This window comes from Chiloscyllium punctatum, chromosome 3, assembly GCF_047496795.1.
Source record: "Chiloscyllium punctatum isolate Juve2018m chromosome 3, sChiPun1.3, whole genome shotgun sequence".
Classification (NCBI taxonomy): domain Eukaryota; kingdom Metazoa; phylum Chordata; class Chondrichthyes; order Orectolobiformes; family Hemiscylliidae; genus Chiloscyllium; species Chiloscyllium punctatum.
This window is the reverse complement of record NC_092741.1, coordinates 76,532,897-76,559,978: the sequence shown is the minus strand read 5'-3', so window position 1 is coordinate 76,559,978 and position 27,082 is coordinate 76,532,897. Positions and strand designations below refer to the sequence as shown.

The following is a 27,082-nucleotide window of genomic DNA, read 5'->3' as shown; positions in this document are numbered from 1 at the left end:
TCTCCCCTCTACATTAGAATAATGAGTTAAAATTTTACTCCAGGATATGAGCATAAAAATCAGGCCTGATACTTCAGTGCAATATTGAGAGGGAAGAATGTATAATTAGATGTACTGAGTATAATTGAAATGTTGAATCAAAGCACCTTCTGTCCTCTCAGGTCGATGCAGAATGTTCCATGTCAAGTTTTCAAAGATGAATTACCTGCAGCATATGGCTACTTTTTAACCCTCAAAAAACAACAGATTTTCTGGAAATTCTCAGAATTTTTTGTAGGAGGTTGTTGTGTGTAAATTGTCAACTGGATTTCCAACGTTGCCATAGTGACCGTAACTCAAAATTGATCTCGTGTGTGTAAGGCAATTTGGGGCATCCAGTGGTTTTGAACGGTGCTACATAAATGCAATGCTCTTTTTCTATTCCAAAGCCTTTGAGTCAAAAGTTTGTGTATTCAGTCACACTTCAGAATTTTTAAGTTTTAACCCAAGGCAACAATTTGATGCAGTACCACAGGAGTTCAGCTTGTGCAGAGATGCTGTTTTTCATGTGAATACTTTAACTGATATTGTCTGCCCTTTCACATGGATTGAAATGATCCAATTACATTACTTAAAAGAAAAGCATGGGAGTTCTCCCTGCTGAACTGTGAGCCAGTACTTATCCTTCAACCAACACATTATAAAAGGCAAATATAGTCCCACCCATGGTTGTAGACTGGTTATTCTTACAGAGTCAGTCTAAGGCAGACAGCTCTCAAGTATGAGATTCCTGATCCTATTCGCGTGCTGGCCATTTTCACTTCCGTGGGATAATGGTGCAGGGAGCAAGCCCACAACTTGACTCCTGACCTGGCTGGCTCCAATGAGAGAGTTGGTGTCTTCCTGCTTCCGTGCGCCACCTCCTGAGGGAACTTTTGTCGATTTGGATTTTTTTCCATGACTCATAATTCATGGCACCTCAGAAGAGTTTTAAAGATATCAATGAGTAGGCTTCATAACTTATTTCACTTGTAAGAATAACATTCCTGCTAAGTAAAAACAAAACTTTAAAAATTGTCGTTACTAAACAAAAACAGAAGTTGCTGGAGCAACTGGGTCCAGTCCTGAAGAAAGGTCACTGGAACTGAAACATTAACTCTGCTTTCTTTCTGCAGATGCTGCTGAGCTTTTTCAGCAATATCTGATTCTATCACTCTGAGCTCATTCAACTCTGAGCTCTAAACAATACTGTGTCCTTAACGAGGACACAGTATAAAGTGATTAAAATGGAGTTGTTTTTTTCTGTGCTCTCTGTCGTTGTAGTAATGTTTATTTGGCCATGATTAAGAGATGGAAAGTGTTTGAAGCTTCTGTTGAGATACTTTTCTTTAATGATTGACACTTGTGTACGGTTGTACATATAACATATGCTTTCAAAGAATATTTCTGAATGAGAACCTAACTCTGTTTGCTACAACTAGGAAGAAGTCCCATAAAACAGTGTGAGCCTTCTTACCAGCCTTCATCAACATGTGCCCATCATGTGATTGCCCTGGATTTGTTTCTAACATCATCAGACATGACACTCCATCCCGTACCAACCTCCATGGAGCTAAAATTTCATGACTTAGGATCCTTTAAACTAAAGTGGGTTTTGACCCGTCAGCCAAAGTGAACAGTTTCTCCCTATATACTGTGATTATTTATCTCATGATTTTGAAAAGCTCAGTCAAATCTCCTTCAATTTTCTCAAATGAGTACAGCCTCAACTTCTCCAACCTAGCAACATAATTAAAGTTTCTTATCACTGTGGCCGTAATTGTCAATCTTTTCTGCATTCCTTTAAATTCTTTCACATTCTCCTTGAAATGTGGTTCCTAAGATGCAGTACTCTATTTGAAGCCAAATCATAGTTTCATCATAGCTTACTTACTTTTGTACACTATATCATTATTTATAAACTCAGGATAGTATATGCCTCAACATTAACTTTCTCAACCTTTGAATGTAGAAGCTATGCTTTGTACCCCCAGTCCATTTGCTCTTACATCCCCTTTAGAAATGTACATTTGCTTCATGCTGTTACCTTGTCTCATTCTTCCCAGCAAAATGCATCACTTCATACTTCACTGCATTAATAATCATTAACAAACCTGTTTGCCTCCATGTGAAGTCTATCATTGTGCTCTCCTTGCAGTTCACAATACTTTCAAGTTTTGTATCATTAAATAACTTTGTCTTAACTGTGCAGGGCACAATTTCAAAGTTTTTAAAAGACATGAAGAGAAACAACTGACCAAACACCGACCTGTGACAAAGCATACTTTATCACAGGGAAAGGAGATTCACGCATTGGCTTGTTATTTCAGCATCATCACTTTGCACAAATCTCCTGCTTTTTCTCCATACATTTACACATTATTTCTATCCAACTAATCATCCACCTCTTGAATGCCACAATTGAACATACCTTCATCACATTTCCAGGCAGTACATTCCACACCTGGGAAGGAGAGTATTTGTTGCCCATTTCTAAACTGAGATACTTGATGGGCCATTTCAAGGGGCATTGAGGAGGCAACCACAATTTCTGTGGATCCAGAGTCACATGTAGGCCAGACCAGATAAGGAAGCCAGATTTCCTTCCCTAATGCGTATTCGTGAACCAAGTGATTTTTATAACAACCAACAAGGGCTATTTGATCATTATTAGACAAATTTTGTTTTTAGAATTTCAGAATTATTGAATTCAAACTTCATCATCTGCCATGGTGGGATTCAAACCCATGACCCCAGAACCACCATGTTTTTTCAAAAAATGATTATGTGGACATCAATTGTCAATAATTTGTTTCTTCCCTCCAGTCTCAGTCCTACAGACTTCATTCTCTCAAAAGATTCAACAGCAAAGAATTGAGCCAAATTAGGAGTTTGAGAGTTTTGATTTGCAACTGTAGATATTTGCAATAGATCAGCATTTAGTTTTTAATATAAAATTGCATTGATTCACTTGTGAACTGATAACTGTGTTAAACTGGATAGGCCTGGAAATTATTATTTTTTGATGCTGTTTAGATTATTGTTGTGATCCTAGCTGATGGTACAAGTCAAATACCCAGATGAAATTTGGGTTGATAGATCATCTTTTAAAAAGCAATTAGTTAATATGGTGGTCAGTCAGAGCACATGAGACTGCAGAATTTCTTTAACAGGACAAAAACTTTTATTGCACACAAAGAATTAAAAAACACAATGTGAAACATTAGTAGAAAGATCTTAAAACTTACAGCAAAACAAAGTTTCAACCGGCTTCCTGACACTATTACTTAAATACTCAAATCCATTAAAAATCTGACATTGAAAGGTAATTTCAAATTCTATGAACTGATTCACTCTTGTTTTTTTTTGTTTGTCAACTGTGGACTCTGCTTACATGAATACTGACAAAACCAATACCTTCGACTTGCTCAACTTTTAATTAACTGCGGATTTATAACCAAATACTCCTGGTTCAAAAAGTGCTCAATTTAAAAGCTGAGGTAATTTGTCCTTGAATGCTTTGAAAATCTCCCTTTCTAAAATAGAACTGACTTCTGATCCCAGTCCAGTTTATGAATTGCCCTAAAATGTTCAGTTACTAGGTTTTTTAAATTCAAATCAGTCCTTGATTATTCCCAACTGAAAACAAAGTAATAGGTTGAGTAAACATTGAAGACTATCATAAATACCCAGTACAAATATTTTATTCCATTTACAGTCATGGACACATACTGGATTAGGGAACTGTTCTGGAAGGACAGTCCTACAAAGAAACTCCCTTCACAAAAGCAACTATTTTGAAATTCAAACTCTTAAACTAATATATACCCTACATATTTCACACACTATTCATAAAAACCACGAAGGTGCCAAAAGGTTTGGCAAACAGCATATACATATTTCTAGACAAATGTGAGCTAATTGCATAATGGGTAAAGACAAAACTCCCAGCTTTGTTTGCATTCAGGAAATCCAAGGCAAGACAGTTCCTGCTAGATACTACCAAGAAGGAGAATAACAACTGAATTTAGATTAAGGAGTGCTCCTCCAAAATCCACTTTGAAGTAACTGGTCACAATGTTCCCCCTCGTTGTAGTTACATTCATAATTACTGCCATTCTGGATTCCAACTTTGGTTCTGCCCTAATTTCTCTCCACTGAAGCCAATCTGCACAGCCCAAGTCCTTGTTCTCAACTTCCAATCACCTGTTTATGTTGCACCTGGAAACTTATGTTTTTGTCTCAATTTGATCATCTTTCTGAATATCTCCTTTTGTGACCTAGAGTCAAATTAAACTTGAAACACTCCTGTTAAGCTACTTGAGATTTTTTTTAGTACATTAAAGATACTATTTAAAAGCAAATTGCTACTCTCTCTCTCTCTCTCTGTTCAGGTACAACCACAAAGAGGGTATTGATAAACCTGGTCTTCTACTAGATTATTTTATGAATATCTTTCAAGCATTGTGTTTGTCTGATGTTGCCTGTTTCAGTAAATGAGCAGGCCTGCCAACATTGGGAAAATTATAAGTTGTAATTAAACCTGGTTAGTCAGTCCACATTATGAATGAAATATGTGGCTATCAAGTCCAGAAACAGGACTTATATCTAAGTTTTTGTGCCGGGGTAAGGACGCTGACAATGCACCACAAAAACTGCTAAGTTAATACTCTAAGTGAATTATAAAAGGTAACCCTGAACATGGGACTATTCAATAAGTAACATTTGCTTACATTCTCAGGGGCTTCATTCAGCATTCCAGTCATTTCTTCATACATGCCACACGTAAGCATTCAGTTTGAGAAAACTAGCCAGTGTAACTGAGCTATACCTGGTGAGTCTGAAGTTCAAATGCCCTGAAGAAGGGCTTATGCCCGAAATGTCGATTCTCCTGCTCCTTTAATGCTGCCTGATCTGCTGTGCTTTTCCAGCAACACATTTTTAAGTTCAAATGCCTTAGCCTTTTCTGAGCTAAGGCAATGATTGCTATACAACAAGCCACCCTGATCAAAGGAAAATGAAAATGGGCCAAGATTTCCACTCAGTAATGATAGCTACTGCTGAAAAAATGTCTGTGAATGTCAGGGCAACTGGTTCTCAACTGAAGTAGTTGATATCAAATGTCTCCCCTCAAACATTAAAAATGATCACTGAAATAGTCAGTGTCTATATAATTGAATCTCAGGTGGACCAATTTCTACTTCTCAGGAGCCTCCCCCTAATGCAGCCATACATAAATGACAAAATTTATCATTGTCTCAAATGTATCCTGCTTAGCCTTCAGCAAACTGAGGGAAAGAGAGTTTAAAGCTCTGAGACTAAGATCATGGTTTATTTGGCTACAATGATCCCCACACTCTTGTACCCTTTAGAGGTTTGAACATCCTGCAGCTGGCACATCAAAATCAATGGAGATGTTCTACCACTGCTGGCTTTGCAAGATTTCCCAAATCTCATAGCAAGAAAGATGGTCAACAGTAGCATCCACTGCAAAGTAAACTTGCTCAGTACTGAGGTGATAATTACACAAAACTAGCTCTGTTGGATGGAACTTGCAGCTTGTGTTCATGACACCAAGCTCCCAAAGCAATTGCTCTACTTGGTGTTCTGTCATATGTTGACTTATGAGAGACCCTTGCTTTTGACTGATTGAGAAAACAGAGATCATCTTAGAAGAAACACGTCAATGGATTTTGCTGCAAGTAGGTAGAGCTGAAGTCAAGATGTCGGGAGTTCATAAGTATCTTAACAACTCAACTTCTGAGAGTTTAAAGCAAAACCTGTTAAGCATGTGGCAGAATCTGCAAACTTTAATCAGGTCACCATAAGGTCAGAATGGATATATTTCTGGGGTGACTATTATGCTTGTGTTCACAAGGAAATTCAATTAAAATTTATGCTTCAGACACCACATCATCTACTGGAATATAGTCACCACCTGCAGTTGTTTCATCAGCCCATGTATGCAGGAGACTGTATTGACAGGGGTCATGCTCCAATTTAGTGAATATATTAATGCCAGAGATCATTCTCCAGTCCCTTCTGGTAGGCAAGCGGATTTTCTTCACTTCACTTTCCTGTGCAATAAACCCAAAGAACTTCTTGATGTGATTCGAAGCATAGAGTTGAGAGTGTTTTTTAGCAGTCTCCTGAAAGAGTGAACTTTCATTTTCTAGGAACTGTGCCCAGTAGTTTAGGTGCACAAAACTGAGTGGAGAACAATATCTTGGAATGCAAAAAGTCAGAAAAGCAATGATAGTCACAGAAGCAATTAAAATCCATCCAGCCACCTACAATCAAAAATAAAAAAAAATGTGAGAAATACACAAATTATCTGAAAATCTTTGCGGTCAATTCCATGGATATGATTTTTATCTAACTTAATTATTGCACAACCGATATACTGTAATCAGATCCAGTTGAAATTAGGTGATATATTAAATGACACTAATTTGAGTGTCCCTTGGACACTTAGGCTAATTTTGAATTTGTGCTACAGTATGTAACAAGTGATAGCAAGTTGGCAGCCAGTTTTAGAACTTCCTTGATTTTTATTCCAATTCAAATTAATGCCCTTAATCTTTTAATTACAAATAATCGGTGAATTCAATCATTTCATTTTATTTAATCTCATACTCACTATAACCTGTCTCTCTCTGAATTGCCCGCAGTCTGTTCACTTTGGTCTAACCCTGAATATTTTATTGACAAGGATGCTGCTGTTGGACTCTTAACCTCTCCTAGGTGGAGTATGCTAAGTGTTAACTCTCACACTTATTTCTATCTTGCTGTGGACCATAATCCAACCACTAAATGTCAAGGCATTGTTTCCAGGACTGTCACTGACATAATCTCCAAAGGAGATTCACCCTCCACAACCTCCACCTTGTCGTCACCAAACAGTCTGTTTCTACCTCCTTCAAAAAATCCAAACACAATTCTGTCCTGGTTGACACATTGCATCAGCCTGTTCCTGTTGCACTGAACCTATTTCTTTCAGTCTTGAGTTTTTTTCCTCCTATCTAGTCTCCATCGACACACAGTCTCCCTCTGTTCCCTTCCAACACACTTTCCAAAATGTCCAATTTCCTGACTCTAGTATATCTGCCTTACTATAGAAACCCAATTCCTCTGCACATGCATTCCACCTCCTTCCGCAGAACAGCCTGAGTGACCTGAGGCTGTCTATTTGAACAAAGGTCCAACAATCTAGGTCACCACCAGGCTCCTGTATCAGTGTGAATTTGTCCTCTCAATTTCTCCCTCAATTTGTCTCACTAATGCCAAATGAAAGGTGTTCTTCTGGTAAGGGTATTCGTGTCCTAGTTATGTGAGGTATGTGAAATATTCCCAAAAGCGGGAAAACACCTAACGTCCTCGCTTGACTTTATACTAATATTCTTATAATACACCAACTTCCACAACGACCTGGGCAGTATTTCCTCATACCGTGCTTCCTGTAAGGATTTAATTCCATTCTCTGTTTCATGATACAATCGACACAGCAACTAACTTCCTCTTTCCTCACCCGGGGAAGTGTTGCCTACTGCTTGCAAGGATGCCTGCCTTTTGAAGAAGTTTTCCTCCTCTCTCTACAAGAATGTCAGGGAGACCCTCTCCCACTGCAACTCTACTCTCTCCCCACCCCCACCCCCCTCTAGCTTATCTCTCCACGCTTCAGGCTCACTGCCTTTATTCCTGACGAAGGGCTTTTGCCCGAAACGTCGATTTCGCTGCTGGTTGGATGCTGCCTGAACTGCTGTGCTCTTCCAGCACCACTAATCCAGAATACTGCCGTCCACGGCGCACTCTATCGCTGACCCAATTCTGCGCGAATCCTTCTCTTCCGGCCCCTCCCTTGCCCTCACGTTGCCCGCCTTCAGTCTCCGAGTAAAAGGATTATCTCTGAGTTCAGAAAAATAGGTTGGAATTCACTAAAGTAAAAAAAACCATGCTTCCTCTTTTATATGAAAGGCTCGTTATCATTACAGAATCAGACTAGATTTGCTAAATGTGACAAATGTAAATTTGATGTCTGGTAAACAAATATAATTAAATTTAATGATTTTAGAAACACGAAAACACACAGTTCCTTTCATTGCTAGAATTAACATTTCAGTTGTTCACTCGCATCAAAAACAAATCACTGGTCCAGCCGCACGTACCTGGGACTGATACAGGAGAATGCGATTGCCTTCATTTCTTATTTCGCTGATATTTCGTATCTCCTTAATGCTCACTTTCAGACAGGGAAAGCGAGCGAGAATGTCCTTCCGCTCACGGAGGGTGATGTTCTGGAACACATTCCAGTTACTCACTGACAAAAACTCACTCATGCCGCACTGATAATATAAGCCATTTAACAGGGTGACTGCCACCCAAGTCACTGGAGCGATGACAGCTGTTCCCGTTATACTGAACAGGACATAGCAGATTAGTTTGAAACTATTAAGCTCCACTTTGGCTCCACCTCTAAAACTCATGATTAATTTCCAGGTCAGATTATTAATGGCATATCCAAGAATCAACAGGACCAGTGCGGGGACTCCAATAAAAGCCAGGGCATAGTATAGATTCAATCTTGTCTTGCATGGACAATTGAAGGTGAAGAACGAAAATGCTTGTTGACTAAAAATTGTTATCAGTGCGATTACTGCATTCAGAGTCATCCTCTCCCTGCCTTTCCAAAATGTCAGGAGCTTAGTAATCGGCATTTTAAAAACTTTGGCTTTCCTCTCCTTTTTTTAGATTAGATTCCCTACAGCTGCTACACGAGTAGGTGAGACTTACTTTGTCTCCTCTTCAGGAATGAGATGGGAAACGCAACGAGTTCAGTTTCTTTGCAAGGCGCGGTGTCACTTCCTTTGTGGAAATATCTTATTTGCTTCTCATGACTATAACAAGATATTTTGCAATTAGTAGAGAACAGGGACTATGTTAGTTCGTCTTCATCCTTTTTGAGAGTTATTTGAATTTCTAGCCACTGACTGCTTTGCTGATGAAATGACTTTCCAACTTCTAATTCAAATTCAAGTGTGATTCTAGACTACGAAGAGAATCCACAGGAGAATGAAGCTCAGTTTAGAATCATTATAAGCTCATTTTGAGATGTCTCATTTGTCATTCAGAATTAAAGACTACTTTGTGAACAGCGAATTTGCATCAGGAGCAACTTCATTCATTTATTTAAATTTGTATTGAAGATAGCAAATTCAAAAACTGTGGGACAACTGTCCATTTTTCCTGATGACTGAATGATTAGCAAAAAGCATTTAGGGCTGCGAATCCATATGGGATGATATTCTTGCCTTATAAAAGCATGTTGAATGTCTCAAATTAATGCAGCGTCCACAGACTTTAGAAGGAAACAGTGGTAGATTGTTCACTACAGACTGCACCAAAAAGTGTTTCTGTTTTCTCTCTTTTTGTTTCTCTAGACTAATTTTCAGATTGTGCTGTGCTGTTCTCTACACCCAGCGCAGAATAAGTACTCTCATTGTGCCAATCCTAATGATTCCTTTTCTCATTTGAAAGACCTTACTTCCATTTATCAAGCTGACACTCTCCATTCCTGTAGTTCAATGCTGTGGGCATGTATAAATTAAATTCAGGAAATTCATATGGTCATCTCTAGTTGTGAACATGAATCAAGGAATTGTTTTTAAATGTACGTCTTATCCAATGAAAACAATCCCATTTATTTGACCATATAAGGTCTCAGTGAATTCCGAGCAATAAATTATTTCTATAATGCATTTGGTGAGCCAGCAGCATGAGTTAACTGATTAATACATTGCTATGGTAATAGAGCCAGCAAATTCATTGGAGAACTACTAGTTCTGTATGGAGTTTTGATGTAGGGTGTCAAGACCAAATTTATGTTTTGAGTGAAACATAATTCTTTTGTTGTGTCGTATAGTCTCACGAGACCACTAGGCGGCTCTCTCATGAGAGAGAGAGAGACGTCTGGTAGTGATTTAACCTGAGAGTGAGCATACCTCAGGCAAGGGGAGAAGTTGAGAAGGAGAGTCCTTCATGGTAACCTCAGCCAGTGATGGGAATTGCAGTCGGTATCACATTACATTGCAAACCAACCATCCAGATGCAATTAGATGACACATTGCTCAAAACATGTAGATGTTATTCAGGTCCTGTTTGAAAATTGCATATTCGATCATATTTTTACATAGAACTTAGCTGTTATTTTATTATTTATAATTAAAGAGTAAAACTGATGACCATTTGGGAAGCAAAAAAGCAGAACTTACTGAAGTTTGCCTGCAGGTGCTTTATGCATCAGGTGCTTACAGGTGCTTTATTAATCTGGCATGTGCTAAAACTTGTTCCTGTGGTGCAGTGATAGTGTCCCTACCTCTCATCCATGAGGGTTTAAATCTGACCTGACCTGGAGATCTGTATTCACTTTGATTAATGGGTTAATTTTAAAGAGATTTGAAAAATCTACAAGAGGAATCCAGTATGGGTTTATACGTGCTCTATTGTCAATGGTTGAAATAAGAAGTATAACCTGTTGAACTTTAATAATTTGTTAGGTCATATTTCTTGTATGTATAAGAACATTTTCTGATTCAGTATGTGGGTGTACCTATTTGAGAAGGAGCAAAACTTGACCTTCTCTTGAGAAATAAGACAGGGCAAGTGACTGAAGTGTCAGTGGGGGAGCACTTTGGAGCTAGTGATCATAATTCTATTAATCTTAAGATTGTTGTGGAAAGGGATAGATCTGATCTAAAAGTTAAAGTTCTGAATTGGAGTAAAGCCAATTTTTACATTATTAGGCAGTAACTTTCAAAAGTTGATTGGGAGAGGCTGTTTGCAGGTAAAGGAATGGTTGGAAAGTGGGATGCCTTCAAAAGTAAATAACAAGATTCCAGAGGCAGTATGTTCCTGTTAGTGTGAAGGACAGGCTGGTAATTGTAGGGAATGCTGGATGACTAGAGAAATTGAGGCTCTGGTCAAGAATAAGAAGGAGGCATATGGCAATTCTAGACAGCTAGGACTGAGTAAATCCCTCGAGGTGTACAAAGGCAGTAGGAGTATACTGGAGGGAAATTAAGAGGACAGAAAAGGGACATGAGAAAGTTTTGGCAAATAAGGTTAAGGAGAATCGAAAGAGATTCTACATATACATTAAGGGCAAAAGATTAACTAGGGAGAGAAAAGGGCCTCTTAATGATCAGCAAGGCTGCCTATGTGTGGAACTGTAGTTGCTGGGTGAGATATCAAACAAATATTTTACATCTGTGTTTATGGTGGAGAAGGATATGGCAGCTAGAGAACTTAGAGAAATAAATAGTGATATCTTGAAAAGTGTTTGTTTAACCACGGAGGTGGTGCTGGATGTCTTAAAATTTATGAAGGTGGATAAATCCCCAGGACCTGATCAGGTGTAGCCTGGAACTTTGTGGGAAGCTAGGGAAGAGATTGCTGGGCCACCTGCTGAGATGTTTGTCTCATTGATAGCCACGGGTGAGGTGCTGGAAGTCTGGAGGTTGGCTAATGTGGTGCCAACATTTAAGAAAGGTGGTAAGGAAAAGCCAGTGAATTGTAGGCCAACGAGCCTGTCATTAGAGGTGGGTACTTTGTTGGAGGGGATTTTGAGGGACAGGATTTTCATGTATTCAGAAAGGCTAGGACTGATTAGGCATAGTCAACATGGTTTTGTGTATGGGAAATCTCACTAACTTCAAAGCAATGGACGTTGTCTATATGGTTTTCAGCAGGGCATTCAGAAAGGTTCCATATAGTAGACTGGCTATCAAGGTTAGGTCACATGGAATCCAGGAAGAGCTAGCCATTTGAATACAAAATTGGTTTGAAGGTAGGAGATAGAGGGTGGTAGTGGAGTGTTGCCTCTCAGACTGGCGGCCTGTGATCAATGGTGTACCACAAGGATTAGTGCTGGCTCCACCACTTCTTGTCATTTATGTACATGATTTGGATGTGAATGTAGGAGGTATGGTTAGTAAGTTGGCAGATGACACCAAAATAGGTGGTGTAGTGGACAGTGAAGAAGGTTACCTCAGAGTACATTAGGACCTCAATCAGATGGGCCGAGGAGTGACTGATGGAGATTAATGTAGTTAAATGTGAGGTGTTGCATTCTGGAAAGGACAGGTGAGGACTTATACACCTAATGGTAGGGTCCATGAGAGTGTTGCCGAACAAAGAGACCTTGGGTTCCTTAAAGGTGGAGGTGCAGGTAGATAAGGTAGTGAAGAAGGTGTTTGGCACGCTTGCCTTTATTGTCAGTGCATTGAGTGTAGAAGTTGGAATGTCATGTTGAGTTTATTAGATATTGGTTAGGCCACTTCTAGAACACTGGTTTCCCTGCTATAGGAAAGATGTTGTTAAACTTAAAAGAGTTCAGAAAAATATTACAAGGATGTTGCTGGGATTTAAGGGTTTGAGTATAGGGAGAGGCTGAAGAGGCTTGGGCTATTTTCCTTGGAGCGTCCCTATTAGGGATGACCTTATAGAGGTTTATAAGACCATGAGGGGCATGGATAGGGTAAATAGCCAAGGTATGTTTCCAAGGGTAGGGGAATTCAAAACTATAGTGAGCAGGGAAAGATTTAAAAGGGACCTAAGGGGCAACTTTTTTACACAGAGGGTGGTGCATATATGGAATGAGCTGCCAGAGGAAGTGGGGGAAGCTGATACAAGTACAACATTTAAAAGGCATCTGGATGGGTATATGAATAGGAAGAGTTTAGAGGGATATGGGCTAAATGCTGGCAAATTAGACTACAATAATTTGCCATATCTGGTCAGCATGGACGAGTTGGACCAAAGTGTCTGTTTCCACACTGGACATCTCTATGACTTGATATTTCCTGCTTTATAAATCTTTCCACTTTGCGAAGTGTTTGACAATCTTACTGTCAACTTATTTGTCACTCCTGAATTTTGTTACTCAAAACGATGCCAGAGAATTTCAGTAGCAGAGGACTAAGGTGTTATTTTAAACATTTTTTTTCAATTTCATGCTGAGCTGTCCCTTAATCACTGATCATCTAATTAACAAATTTCAAAGTTCACACACCAATAAGAATAGCTGAGAAACTTACAAGTACAAAATTCTATTGCAATGTTTAACATTGGTTGTATACAATTATATACAATATATAACAATTATAACATCAAAAAAAACTACATCTTTTTTACACATTGATGGAATCCATATACTGCATTACAAGCATAATTTATGGTATTCTAATATTTTTATGTCTTTCTGAATCCTGTACAGTTATCTGAAAATAATGTATATATATCCCTATTTATCGTTGGCATAATTTTTGTAATGCTTGACAATGACACAATTTCTCTTACACCAACTTATCCCTTCAGTCCTTATCTTGTTTGGTTTCCTATGTGCAAAGTCACAGGAAATTGATTGGTACATACATATCTGAAAGCGTTAGTGGTTGTAATTTTAACGAACAAACTTATCTTATTTCAAGCTGCCCATTGTTGTTGTGGGTTGAGACATGATGATTGCAGAATCTTCTCCATTATTTCTGCCTGGCCTACCTAACTAAACAAGCAGGAGGATTGAAGAACACAGCAGGCCAGGCAGCTCAGGAGGAGGAGAAGTTGACATTTCAGGTGTAACTCTTCTTCATACCGCCCTGGCTCCTAATATAGTATTTTCATCTCATGCCGCAAACAGCCCTGATCCACAGTTTATCTGGTTCTGGTTCTCGATAGCTTTGTTTTGTTTTCAATAAGAATATAACATAATTACAGTTTTAGTCCAATGGTGCCTTAATTTTTTTTTAATAGCGAGTCCATATACCTGGAGGTCATGAGACTTCCTGTGCATAACCAGAAATCTCTTGAATGACTCCTGTCTGTACGTTTAAATGAGTAGAAGGCTTTTACTTTCAGGCAGTGACCAGACCCTTGCTAATGCTGATTGAAATATATCATTTTCAATTTCTCTCCAATCTTTCTACCAATCACTTTAAACCTATGTCCTTTAGTTACTGACGTTCTGCTAAGGGAAATAAGTCCTTTCTAATAACATATTTAAAACAGAAGTCATACATTCCCACTTTGGCCCAGTTACAAACAATTTTTAATTCCTTATTTTCTCAGAAGTGATAAATTGTAGGTGACATTATTATTTTGCATTTTAAAATTATCCCAAATTCAATTTGGTTGATAGGGTTTATCAGTGTTTAATTTATTCAACAAAATATTCTTTACTTTTTGATTCCAGGGAACCATCTGGACCACTTATATGTTAGCGTTTCCTCAATAAAAAAAAAATCACCTCTATTTCCCTTTTGGTAACAAATTACTTCATCAATTCCAACTTCAGAGTCAATTTGGTGGTTTTACTTGAAGCTTTTAAAAAAGAGACAGAAATGCTTGTAATTAGCTTATCAGTAATTTTCACATCTCCCACTCTCAAGTGCTTTGTTATTACAAAAGTCCTGGATGGTTACAGCCAAGTCCGGAAGCCTGTCAAAAAAAGTAAAATCCATCGTGGGTCTGCTCAAGCATTTACTAGTTTAATATCTGTCAATGCAGAAACATAAAATGTGATCATGTCTGAAGCATAAAGTTACATTGAACAGTATAAGAGTTGTGCGATTAATTTAAAAAGAGCTGTACTCAACAGAAATGATTAATTTTTCTCATGGCAAAATATTATCAATGTATACAATTGCATCACTTTACATAATATTTAAAAAATGAACTTTTCCAATCAGAAAAGAAAGAACTAAACTCCATTTTATACAGTTTAAATTTAAATTTGTTTTTATGTTGTCCTGTCATTATTTCTTTAACTTTGTGGTATCCTTAAATGGACTGAAAATGACAAAATCCTTAGTATTATTGTCATTTCAAGGGAAAAGCATTCTCATTAGAGAAGGCAACACATTAGATTAAGTTACACTTATTTGCAAATCATTATTATTTCTACAAAGGTTTTATCACCCAATATTATTATTTTTACAACAAGGAATATCCAACCAGAATCAAGTCAAATATCTCAAATTCCAATTCACACTGTTGACCATTTAAAATTGTGAACTGGCTTCAGCTTTGTCAGCCTTACTATCTGAGCGTGAAAAAATGCTGATGGATGAAATAAAGGAAAATCCAAAGGCGCATTATAAGTGTTTTAGCAGCAATCAATAACCAGGAACAAAAAAGATCCATTAGTGACCAATGTGGAAAATTGTGTGTGGAGCCAAAAGATTTAAGTGAGAGTTTAAATAAGTACTTTACATTTGTATTCATTATAGTGAAGGACATTATAGGTATAAAAATCAGGGAGGAAGACGGTGATATACTTGAAGAAGTTATCATTTAGAGGGTGGTGTTAAAAGCAGTTTTAGTGGCCTTAAGATTTGCTAAGTCCTCTGGGCAAGATGAACTATTTCTAAGGCTGCTGTGTTAGGCAAAGGGGTACATTACAAGGGCCCTAACATTAATCTTCAGGAGATAGGAGATACCACATGAATGGAGGATGACTAATGTAAAGGGTGGTAGGGATAAACCGTGGAAGTATAGGCTACTGAGTCTAACATAAGCAGGAGAGAAAAATGTTCTGAGGGACAGAATTAATCTCCAATTGGAGAGGCAAAGACTTAACAAAGATAGTTATGCATCTATCATGGGGGATATCATGTCTGAAGTTTGATTGAGTATTTTCAGGTGGTGACCAGATGTGTAAAAGAGGGTAGTGCATTTGACATAGTCACATGGGAGTCCGGTAAAGAGGATAAGAGCCAATGGGATTCAGGACAATTTGACAAGTTGGATCCAAAATTGGCTTCGAGACAGGAAGCAGAGGGTGATGGTTGATAGTGGGTTTTTTTTGTGATTGGAAGCCTTCGTCCAACAGTACAGAGTCTCTTGTTGTTTGCATTGTATACTAATGATCTAAACAGAAATATAGTTATTTTGCAGATGATAGAAAACTGGCAGTGTGATAAATAATGAGGAGGAAAATGTTGGACCATAAGATGATATAGACAGGCTGGATCATATAATCAGAACAGTGATCAGAATAGAATTTAATCCTAAAAGAGTGGGGTTGGTGCATTTGAGAGGACTAACAATGCAAGAGAGTAAACATTGATCAATTGGACATGTGGATGTATGGAGAATCAGAGGCATGTCCATATATCCATGAAGGAAACAGGGCAGGTGGATCAGGTGGTTAAGAAGGCATACATTACTAAGCAAGGAGGTGAAGATGGAGTATACAATATTAATATAAACCACAGCTTGAATACTATGTGCAGTTCAGGTCACTACATGAAAGGATGTTAATGATCTGGAGAGAGAGTGCAGAGGAGATTCACCATGATATTTCTTGGGCTGGAGCATTTCAGCTATGAAGAGATTCCAGATTGCCTGTGATGGTTTTCCTTAGAGCAGAAAAGGCAGTGTCGGGAACCTGATTGAGAGGTACAAGATTCTGAGGTGCATAGTTAGTGTTAATAGGAAAAACACTTCCTGTTGGGAGAGGGATCAATGAGTGGGAGCATAAATTTCAAGTACAGGGCAGAAGATGTAGAGACAATTCAAGTAAAATAGTTTTCCACTGCCCGAGGATTGGTGGGTATTGAGAACTCACTGCCTAAAAGGCTGATGGAGGTAGGAACCCTCACAAAATTTAAGGAGCATTTCGGTTATCATTTGAAATACCACAACATACAAGGCTAGGGCATTGTGGTTGGTGGTGGTTTGGTCTGGCAGGGTCAGATCAGGCTGGGTTTGGGATTGGTGTGTGTTGTGAATAGTAGTTCGGTCTGGCAGGGTCAGATCGAGCTGGGTTTGGGATTGGTGTGTGTTATGGCTGATAGTGTTTTGGTCTGGCTGGGTCAGATTGGGCTAGGGTCGGGGCAGTGGGGGAGATGTCAGTAGTGATGGGACCAGCAGGCATAGGTTGTGCTACTGTGACCATGAAAGTGACTCCAGGATGGTGTTGCCTCCCTGGTGCTAGGGTCTGGGATGTCACTGAATGGCTGCAGGGCATTCTGAAGGAGAAGGATGATAAGGCAGAGGTTATGGTACATGTCGGCATCAATTACATTGGTAGAAAGAGGATGCGGTCTTGCATCAAGAATTCAAGGAGCTAGGCAGTAGACTAAAAAGCAGGACCTTTCACGTCATAAAGTCTGGATTACTTCCAGTGCCACATGCTAGCAAGAACAGAAATAAGAGAATTGGCTTAACAGTTAGTACAAGAGGGAGGGTTTTAGGTTCCTGCATCACTGGGATCATTTCTGGGGAAGACGGGACCTATACATCTGAACCAGATCGGGATTAATATTCTTTTGGGATGGTTTGCTTGTGCTGTTGGGAAGAGTTTAAGCAAATTTCAGAGGGGGCCAATATGTAGAGGGTCCGATCAGGGATGGAGCTATTCTGGACCTAATTCTGGGGAATGAAACCAGGCAGGTGGTTGAGGTGGCTGTATGGGAGCATTTTAGTGATAGCGATCACAACATGGTGTGATAAGAAAGTGTAACAAGCCCAGGAAACCATGGATGACCAGAGATACTCAGGATATGATGAGAAAGCAAAGGGAAGCTTTTAGCAGGTGTAAGGGGAAGAAATCAGCAGAGGCAATAGCGGAGCACAGTAAATGCAGGGTGGAGCTTAAAGAAAGCAATTAGGAAAGCAAAGAGGGGAAATAAGAAAGCACTGGCTGGTCAGTAGGGAAAATCCCAAGATATTCTATAAGCAGATCAATGGAAATTGGATAACAAGGGAAAGAGTAGGTGCCATTAAGGACAAAGGGGACAATCTGTGCATGGAGCCAGAGGACATTGGTAGAGTGTTGAATAATGCATCCACCTTCACCCAAGAGAATGAGGATGAAGGGAGGGGAGAGACTACAAGGTGATTAACCAAATTAACATTTGGTCAAGGTACTGGAAGTATTGACAGGCTTAAAAGTGGACAAATATCCAGGACTGAATGAACTGTATCCCAGGGTACTGTGGGAGGCAAGGGAGGAGATTGCAGAGGCACTGACCCAAATGTTTAATTCCTCTCTGACGCAGGGGAGGTGCCACAGGACTGAAGAAAGCTAATCTGGTTCTAATATTTAATAAGTGTTGTATAGATAAGCCAAAAAGTGCAGACCAGTGAGAGGGAAATTAGATTAGATTCCCTACAATGTGGAAACAGGCCCTTCAGTCCACACAGACCCTCCGAAGAGCAACCCATCCAGACCCATTCCCCTACATTTACCCCTGACTAATCCACCTAACACTACAAGCAATTTAGCATGGCCAATTCACCTAACCTGCACATCTTTGGACTGTGGGAGGAAACTGGAGCACCCAGAGGAAACCCATGCAGACACGGGGAGAATGTGCAAACTCCACACAGACAGTTGCCTGAGGTGGGAATTGAACCCAGATTCCCTGGTGCTGTGAGGCAGCAGTGCTAACCACTGAGCCACCATGCCAGCCTTTTAGCTCATCTCTCTACTCCTCTGCTTTTATTTTGGTTAAAGGAGGAGAGAAACACTACAGCGAGCTAGTGTGCCTTAAACCTTTTCTTTATTTCAGCCTTAACCACTTCTTGACATCAGTCCCACAACAACTTGCTCTTCAGTAATAGAGAAAATTCTGAAGGAGAGCATCTATCACCATTTGGAGACGCAAGGCTTGATCAGGGTGAGTCAGCATGGCTTCATCAGAGGGTGGTCATGTCTAACAAATTTGATTTTTTTGAGTAAGTGACCAGTGCGTGTAAATGATCCAAGTGTAGTTGATGATTATATGGATTTTAGCAAAGCCTTTGACCAGGTCCTACACAGGAGCCTGATTAAGAAGTAAAATGCACATGTGATATGGGGAAATTTGATAAAGTGGATTCAAGATTGGCTCAGTTGTAGGAGACAGGATTTGATGACAGAAGGCTGCTTTAGTGACTGGAAGCCAGTGTTCAGTCGTATATCACAGGGATTTGTGCTGGGTCCCCTGTTATTCGTCATTTATATCAATGACATAGATAACTGTGTGAGAGTTGGATTAATAAGTTTGCAGATGTCACAAAGATTGGCTGGGTGTTTAACAGTGAGATTGAGTGTCTTAGGCTACAAAAAGATATAAATGGGATGGTCAAATGGGCAGATAAATTTAACCCTGAAAATTGTGAGGTGATACACTTTGGAAGGAGTACTTTCTCAAGAAAGTATTCAATAAATTCAATAAATTTGATTAGGAGTAGTCAGCATGGATTTGTGAGTGGGAAATCATGCTTCATAAATTTGTTAGAGTTCTTTAATGAAGTGAACAGGAAGGTTGATGAGGGCAGGGTGATAGACATAGTCTATATGGATTTTAGTATGGCCTTTTATAAGGTTCCATGTGGTAGGCTGCTCTGAAAGGTTAGATCGCATGGAATCCAGAGCAAACTGACAAATTGGATACAAATTGACTTGATGGTAGGAAGCAGAGAGTAATAATGGAAGGATGCTCGTTGGACTGGAGGCCTTTGACTTGTGGGGTACCTCAGGGATTGATGCTAGGCCCATTACTGTTTATCATCTATATCAATGATTTGAATGAGCATGTACAAGGCATGATTAGTAAGTTTGCAGATGACACTTAAATAGGCGGTATCATGAACAGCGATGAAGGTAATCAGAAATTGCAGCAGGACCTTGATCAGATAGAGAAATGAGCTGAGAAATGACAAATGGAGTTTAATATAGATACGTATGAGATCTTGCATTTTGGAAAGTCAAATTAAGGTAGAAGTTTCATGGTGAATGGTAGGACCTTAAGGAGTATAATGGAACAGAGGGATAGGACATAGAACATTACAGCGCAGTACAGTCCCTTCGGCCCTTGATGTCGACTTATGAAACCAATCTGAAGCCCATTTAACCTAGACTATTCCATTATCATCCATATGACTATCCATTGATCATATAAATGCCCTATGGTTGCAGGTAGTGCGTTCCATGCCCCTACTACTCTCTGAGTAAAGAAACTACCTATGACATCTGTCCAAATCTATCACCCCTCAAATTAAAGCTATGCCCCCTCATGCTAGCCATCACCATCCAAGGAAAAAGGTTCTCACTGTCCAACCTATCTAACCCTTTGATTATTTTATACATCTCAATTAAGTCACCTCTCAACCTTCTTCTCTCCAACAAAAATAGCCTCAAGTACCCATCCTTCTACACCCTCATCCAGTTCGTTTATAAAAATGACAAACAGCAGTAGACCCAACTCAGATCCTTATAGTACACCACTAGTAACTGAACTCCAGGATGAATTTTTCCCATCAACCCTCTGTCTTCTTTCAGCTAGCCAATTTCTGATCCAAACCACTAAATAGCCCTCAACTCCCTGCCTCCATATTTTGTGCAATAGCCTACTGTGGGGAACCTTATCAGGCGCCTTACTGAAATCCATATACACCACATCAACCGCTTTACCCTCATTCATCCATTTGGTCACCTCCTCAAAGAACTCAGTAAGATTTGTGAGGCATGACCTACCCTTTACAAAACCATGTTGACAATACCTAATCAACTTACTCCTTTCTAGATTATTATAAAACCTATCTCTTAAAACCCTTTCCAACACTTTACCCACAACTGAAGTAAGGCTTACTGGTTGATAATTACCAGGGTTGTTTTCACTCCCCTCTCTTGATCCAGGGAACAATATTTGCTATCATCCAGTCTTCTGGTGCTATTTTGTAGACAATGAAGGCATAAAGATCAAAGCTAAAAGCCCAGCAATGTCCTCCTTGGCTTCCCAGAGAATCCTAGGATAAATCCCATCCGGCCCAGGGGACTTATCTATTTTTACACTTTCCAGAATTGCTAACATCTCCTCCTTGTGAATCTTAATCCCATGTAGTCGAGTAGCCTGTATCTCAGTATTCCCCTTCACAACATTGTCTTTTTCTAGTGTGAATACTGATGAAAAGTATTCATTTAGCGCTTCCCCTACCTCCTCTGACTTCACGCACAACTTCCCACTCCAATCATTGATTGGTCCTAATCTTACTCTAGTCATTCCTTTATTCTTGATGAAGGGCTTTTGCCCAAAACATCAATTTTCCTGCTCCTTGGATGCTGCCTGACCTGCTTTTCCAGCACCATTCTAATCTAGACTCTGATCTCCAGCATTGCAATCCTCACTTTCACCTATTCCTTTATTCCTGACAAACCTAAAGAAAGTCTTAGGGTTTTCCTTGATCATGTCCCCTCCTGGCTCTTCTTAGCTCTTTCTTTAGGTCTTTCTTGCTAACTTGTAGCTCTTAAGCGCCCTAAGTGAGCCTTCACATCTCATCCTAATATAAGCCTTCTTTGTCTTGACAAGAGATTCAACTTCCAGGACCCGCAGTAGCTGTTCCTTGAATAAGCTCCACATTTCAATTGTACCCATCCCCTGCAATTTCCTTCCCCATCCCATGCATCCTAAATCTTGCCTAATCACATCGTAATTGCCTTTCCCCCAGTTATAACTCTTGCCCTGCGGCATATACCTATCCATTTCCATCGGTAAAGTAAACATAACTGAATTGTGGTCATTATCACCACAGTGCTCACCTGCCTTCAAATCTAACACCTGGCCGGGTTCGTTACCCAGTACTAAGTCTATTGTGCCCTCGCTCCTTGGTGGCCTGTCTACATACTGTGTTAGCAAACCCTCCTGCATGCATTGGACAAAAACTGACCCATCTAAAGTACTTGAACTATAGTATTCCTAGTCACTATTTGGAAAGTTAAAGTCCCCATAACAACTACCCTTTCATTCTCGTTCCTGTTGAGAATCATCTTTGCTATCCTTTCCTCTTCATATCTGCAATTATTGGGAGGCATATAGAAAACCCGTAAAGGGAGAACCTCTCCTTTCCTGTTTCTAACCTCAGTCCATACTACCTCAGTAGACGAGTCCTCAAACATCCTTTCTGCAGCTGTAATACTGTCCGTGACTAACGATGCCACACTCCTCTCTTTTACTGTTTTCTCTGTTCTTACTGAAACATTTAAATCCTGGAACCTGCAACAACCATTCCTGTCCCTGCTCTATCCATGTCTCTGAAATGGCCACAACATCGAAGTCCCAGGCACCAACCCATGCTGCAAGTTCACTCACCTTATTCCGGATGCTCCTGGCGTTGAAGTAGACACACTTCAAACCAACTTCTTGCTTGCCGGTGCCCTCTTGAAACCTTAGTTTGCACCTCACTACTCTCAACCTTCTATATACTCAAACTACAGTTTGACTTCCCATCCCCCTGCTGAATTAGTTTAAACCCACCCGAAAAACACTAACAAATCTGCCCCCCAGGATACTGGTACCCTTCTGGTTCAGGTGAAGACCATCCCATTTGTAGAGGTCCCACCTAACCCAGAAAGAGGCCCAATTATCCAGGAATCCAAAACCCTCCATCCTGCACTATCACTGTAGCCATGTATTCAATTCTCTCTCTCCCTATTCCTCGCCTCGCTAGCACATGGCATGGGCAACAAACCAGAGATAACAACTCTGTTTGTCCTAGCTCTAAGCTTCCACCCTAGCTCCCTAAATTTCTGCCTTAAATCCCCATCTCTCTCTTCCTACCAATGTCACTGATGCCTATGAGGACCATGACCTGGGGCTGCTCCCCCTCCCCCTCAAGGATCCCTAAAACATGATCAGAGACATCATGAACCCTGGCACCTGGGGGGCAGCACATCAACTGTGAGTCTCTCTCATTCCCACAGAACCTTCTATCTGTCCCCCTAATTATGGAGCCCCTAATTACTAATGCTCTGCTCCTCATCCCCCCTTCTCCTCTGAGCAACAGGGACAGATTCTGTGCCAGAGACCTATATCCCATTGCTTACCTCTAGTAAGTCATCCCCCCCAACAGTATCCAAAACTGTATACTTGTTGTTGAGGGAAATGGCCACACCTGCACTGCCTGCTAGTTCCCTTTCCACCCCCTGACGGTAACCCATCTACTGTCTTCTTGTATCTGAGGTGTGACTACCTCCCTGTAACTCCTCTCAATAACCCCTCCACCTCCTGAATGATCCGAAGTTCATCCAATTCCAGCTTAAGTTCCCTAATGCAGTTTTCGAGGAGCTGGAGTTGGGTGCATTTCCCACAGATGCAGTCAGCAGGGACACTAGTGGCGACCCTTACCTCCCACATTCTGCAGGAAGAACATTTAACTACCCTAACCTCCACTCCCATTATTCTAAATTCCCAACAAGACTACTGAAAAATAAAGAAATAAAAACTAGTCCACTTACCAATCTGGTACACAGAAACATCTTTATTTGGTTAGAGGAGGAGGATGGGTGGGGGACACTATCCAAGTCGTGTTTTGGGTAAAGCAACCACCCAAATAAAAAGCCTTACTTACCCAGCAGTCCCATGTCCACTCCTGATCAGCATGCGCTCCACCTATACACAAGGTAAGTTTTATGCTTTAAATTCACCTTCCAATTGGGCCTCTCGTCCTCGCTGTCGTTCCTCCCACTTCAACTGCCACTGATAAAATCTTGGAGTTCAGGTTCACAGTTCCCTGAAAGTGGAGCCACAGGTCAACAGGGCAGTGAAGAAGGTTTTTGGCACACTGGCCTTCATCAGTCAGGGCACTGAGTATAGAAGTTGGAAACTATATACTGGATTAGTGTTGCTGGAAGAGCACAGCAGTTCAGGCAGCATCCAACGAGCAGCGAAATCAACGTTTCGGGCAAAAGCCCTTCATCAGGAATAAAGGCAGTGAGCCTGCAGCATGGAGAGATAAACTAGAGGAGGGTGGGGGTGGGGAGAGAGTAGCATAGAGTACAATGGGTGAGTGGGGGAGGAGATGAAGGTGATAGGTCAAGGAGGAGAGGGTGGAGTGGATAGGTGGAAAAGAGGATAGTCAGGTCGGACAAGTCAAGGAGTCAGTAACTGAGTTTGAAACTAGGATGAGGTGGGGGAAGGGGAAATGAGGAAGCTGTTGAAGTCCACATTGATGCCCTGGGGTTGAAGTGTTCCGAGGCGGAAGATGAGGCGTTCTTCCTCCAGGCGTCTGGTGGTGAGGGAGCGGCGGTGAAGGAGGCCCAGAACCTCCATGTCCTCGGCAGAGTGGGAGGGGGAGTTGAAATGTTGGGCCACGGGGCGGTGTGGTTGATTGGTGCGGGTGTCTCGGAGATGTTCCCTAAAGCGCTCTGCTAGGAGGCGCCCAGTCTCCCCAATATAGAGGAGACCACATCGGGAGCAACGGATACAATAAATGATATTGGTGGATGTGCAGGTGAAACTTTGATGGATGTGGAAGGCTCCTTTAGGGCCTTGGATAGAGGTGAGGGAGGAGGTGTGGGCACAGGTTTTACAGTTCCTGCGGTGGCAGGGGAAAGTGCCAGAATGGGAGGGTGGGTCGTAGGGGGGTGTGGACCTGACCAGGTAGTCATGGAGGGAACGGTCTTTGCGGAAGGCGGAAAGTGGTGGGGAGGGAAATATATCCCTGGTGGTGGGGTCTGTTTGGAGGTGGCGGAAATGTCGGCGGATGATTTGGTTGATGCGAAGGTTTGTAGGGTGGAAGGTGAGCACTAGGGGCGTTCTGTCCTTGTTACGGTTGGAGGGGTGGGGTCTGAGCTTCCAGCTCAGTTACTGACTCCTTGACTTGTCCGACCTGACTATCCTCTTTTCCACCTATCCACTCCACCCTCTCCTCCTTGACCTATCACCTTCATCTCCTCCCCCACTCACCCATTGTACTCTATGCTACTCTCTCCCCACCCCCACCCTCCTCTAGCTTATCTCTCCATGCTGCAGGCTCACTGCCTTTATTCCTGATGAAGGGCTTTTGCCTGAAACGTTGATTTCGCTGCTCGTTGGATGCTGCCTGAACTGCTGTGCTCTTCCAGCAACACTAATCCAGTATTTGATTTTCAGCATCTGCAGTCATTGTTTTTACCATAGAAGTTGGAAAGTTATGTTGCAGTTATAAAAGACATTGGTGAGACCACACTTGGAGTATTGTGTTCAGTTTTGGTCACCTTGTTATAGGAAGGGTGTTATTAAACTAGAAAGAGTACAGAAGAAACTTACAAGGTTGTTGCCTGGACTCAATGGTTTGAGTTATAGGGAGAGGTTGGACAAGCTAGGACTTTTTTCTTTTGAGCCTGAGGGGCGACCTTATCAAGGTGTATAAGATCATGAGAGGCACGGATAAAGTGAATGCACTCAGTCTTTTTCCCAGGGTTGGGGAATCAAGGTCAAGAGGGCATCCGCTTAACATTAGAGGGAAAGAATAAAAGGGAACTTGAGTGGCAACCTTTTTACACAGAGGTTGGTACACATATGGAATGAACTGCCAGCAGAAGTGATTAGGTGGGTACATTAACAACATTTGAAAGGCATTTGGACAAAAACATGGATAAGAAAAGGTTAGAAGGATATGGGCCAAGTGCAAGGAAATGGGGTTAGCATGGATGGACATTTTGGTCGGCATCAACCAGTTTGGGCCAAAGGGCCTGTCTCCGTGCTGTAGGATTCTGACTCTATAAGTGGCATGATACTAGGAAGTTCTGGGAACAAATTGATTTTGGCATGTTTTTCTGGAGATCTCTGAAGGGGGAAGGGCATGTTAGTAAGTTGGTGAAAAAGGCATATGTGACATTTGCCCATATCAGTTGAGGCATAGATTACAAAAGCAGAAAAGTCATGTTGGAGTTGTACAGAAATTTGGTGAGACCAAAGCTAGAGTACTGTGTGCAGGTCTGGTCACCACATCACAGGAAGGATGTGATTGCACTGGAAAGGATATAGAGGAGGTGCTCCAGGATGCTGCCTTGAATGGAAAGTAGAAGTTATGAGGGTTGTTTTTCTTGGAGCTGAGAAGACTGAGGGGCAATCTGATTCAGGTATACAAGATTATGAGGAGCACTGACAGAATAGAGAAGGAGCAGCTGTTCCCTTGAGTTGAAGGGTCAGCCATGAGGGGGCATGGATTCAAGATGAGGCGCAGGAGGTTTAGGGGAATATGAGGGAACCATGGGCACCCATATGGGCCCCAGCTATGCCTGTCTCTTTGTTGGCCCAGAGGGGATCAGTCCTTCTTCCGTAGTTACACTGGCACCACTCCCCACCTTTTCCTCCACTACATTGATGACTGCATCGGTGCCACCTCGTGCTCCCACAAGGAGGTTGAGCAATTCATCGACTTCACTAACACATTCCACCCTGACCTTAAATTTACCTGGACCATCTCGATGACACCTCCCTCCCCTTCCTGGACCTCTCCACCTCCATTAATGACGACCGACTTGACACCGGCATTTTTTACAAACCCACCGACTCCCACAGCTACCTGGATTACACCTCTTCCAACCCTACCTCCTGCAAAAATGCCATCCCGTATTCCCAATTCCTCCGCCTTCACCGTACCTGCTCCCAGGAGGATCCGTTCCACCACAGAACACACCAGATGGCCTCCTTCTTTAGAGACCGCAATTTCCCTTCTCACGTGGTAAAAGATGCCCTCCAACGCATCTCGTCCTCATCCCGCACCTCCGCCCTCAGACCCCACCCCTCCAGCTGTAACAAGGACAGAATCCCCCTCATGCTCACCTTCCACCCTACCAACCTTCACATAAACCAAATAATTCGACGACATTTCCACCACCTCCAAACGGACCCCACCACCAGGGATATATTTCCTTCCCCACCCCTTTCTGCCTTCCGCAAAGACCATTCCCTCCGTGACTACCTGGTCAGGTCCACGCACCCCAACAACCCACCCTCCCTTCCTGGCACCTTCCCCTGCCACCGCAGGAATTACAAAACCTGTGCCCACATCTCCCCACTCACCTCCATCCAAGGCCCTAAAGGAGCCTTCCACATACATCAAAGTTTTACCTGTACATCCACCAATATCATTTATTGTATCCGTTGCTCCCGATGCGGTTTCCTCTACATTGGGGAGACTGGACACCTCCTAGCAGAGCGCTTTAGGGAACATCTCCAGGACACCCGCACCAATCAACCACAACACCCTGTGGCCCAACATTTCAACTCCCCCTCCCCCTCTGCCAAGGACATGGAGG

At 41.4% G+C, this 27,082-nt stretch overlaps 1 protein-coding gene across 1 annotated transcript; it reads right to left on the bottom strand.

Annotated features, from left to right (window-relative positions):
- Positions 1–3,179: 3,179 nt before the first annotated feature.
- On the bottom strand, positions 3,180–8,767 carry LOC140460840 (calcium homeostasis modulator protein 4-like). The gene is made up of 2 exons (XM_072555521.1): positions 8,184–8,767; positions 3,180–6,308 (listed from the first exon to the last, which is right to left on the bottom strand). Exons 1-2 carry the CDS (start codon positions 8,730–8,732, stop codon positions 5,913–5,915), a joined length of 945 nt encoding a protein of 314 aa, XP_072411622.1. The 5' UTR covers positions 8,733–8,767; the 3' UTR covers positions 3,180–5,912.
- Positions 8,768–27,082: the final 18,315 nt, after the last annotated feature.

Bases quoted from the DNA above. Each gene is read 5' to 3' on its own strand.
- LOC140460840 (XM_072555521.1), bottom strand. From the start codon at position 8,732: ATGCCGATTACTAAGCTCCTGACATTTTGGAAAGGCAGGGAGAGGATG. The intron at 6,309-8,183 runs GTACGTGCGGCT...TTTTGATTGTAG, and splicing joins TTCTCCTGTATCAGTCCCAG to GTGGCTGGATGGATTTTAAT.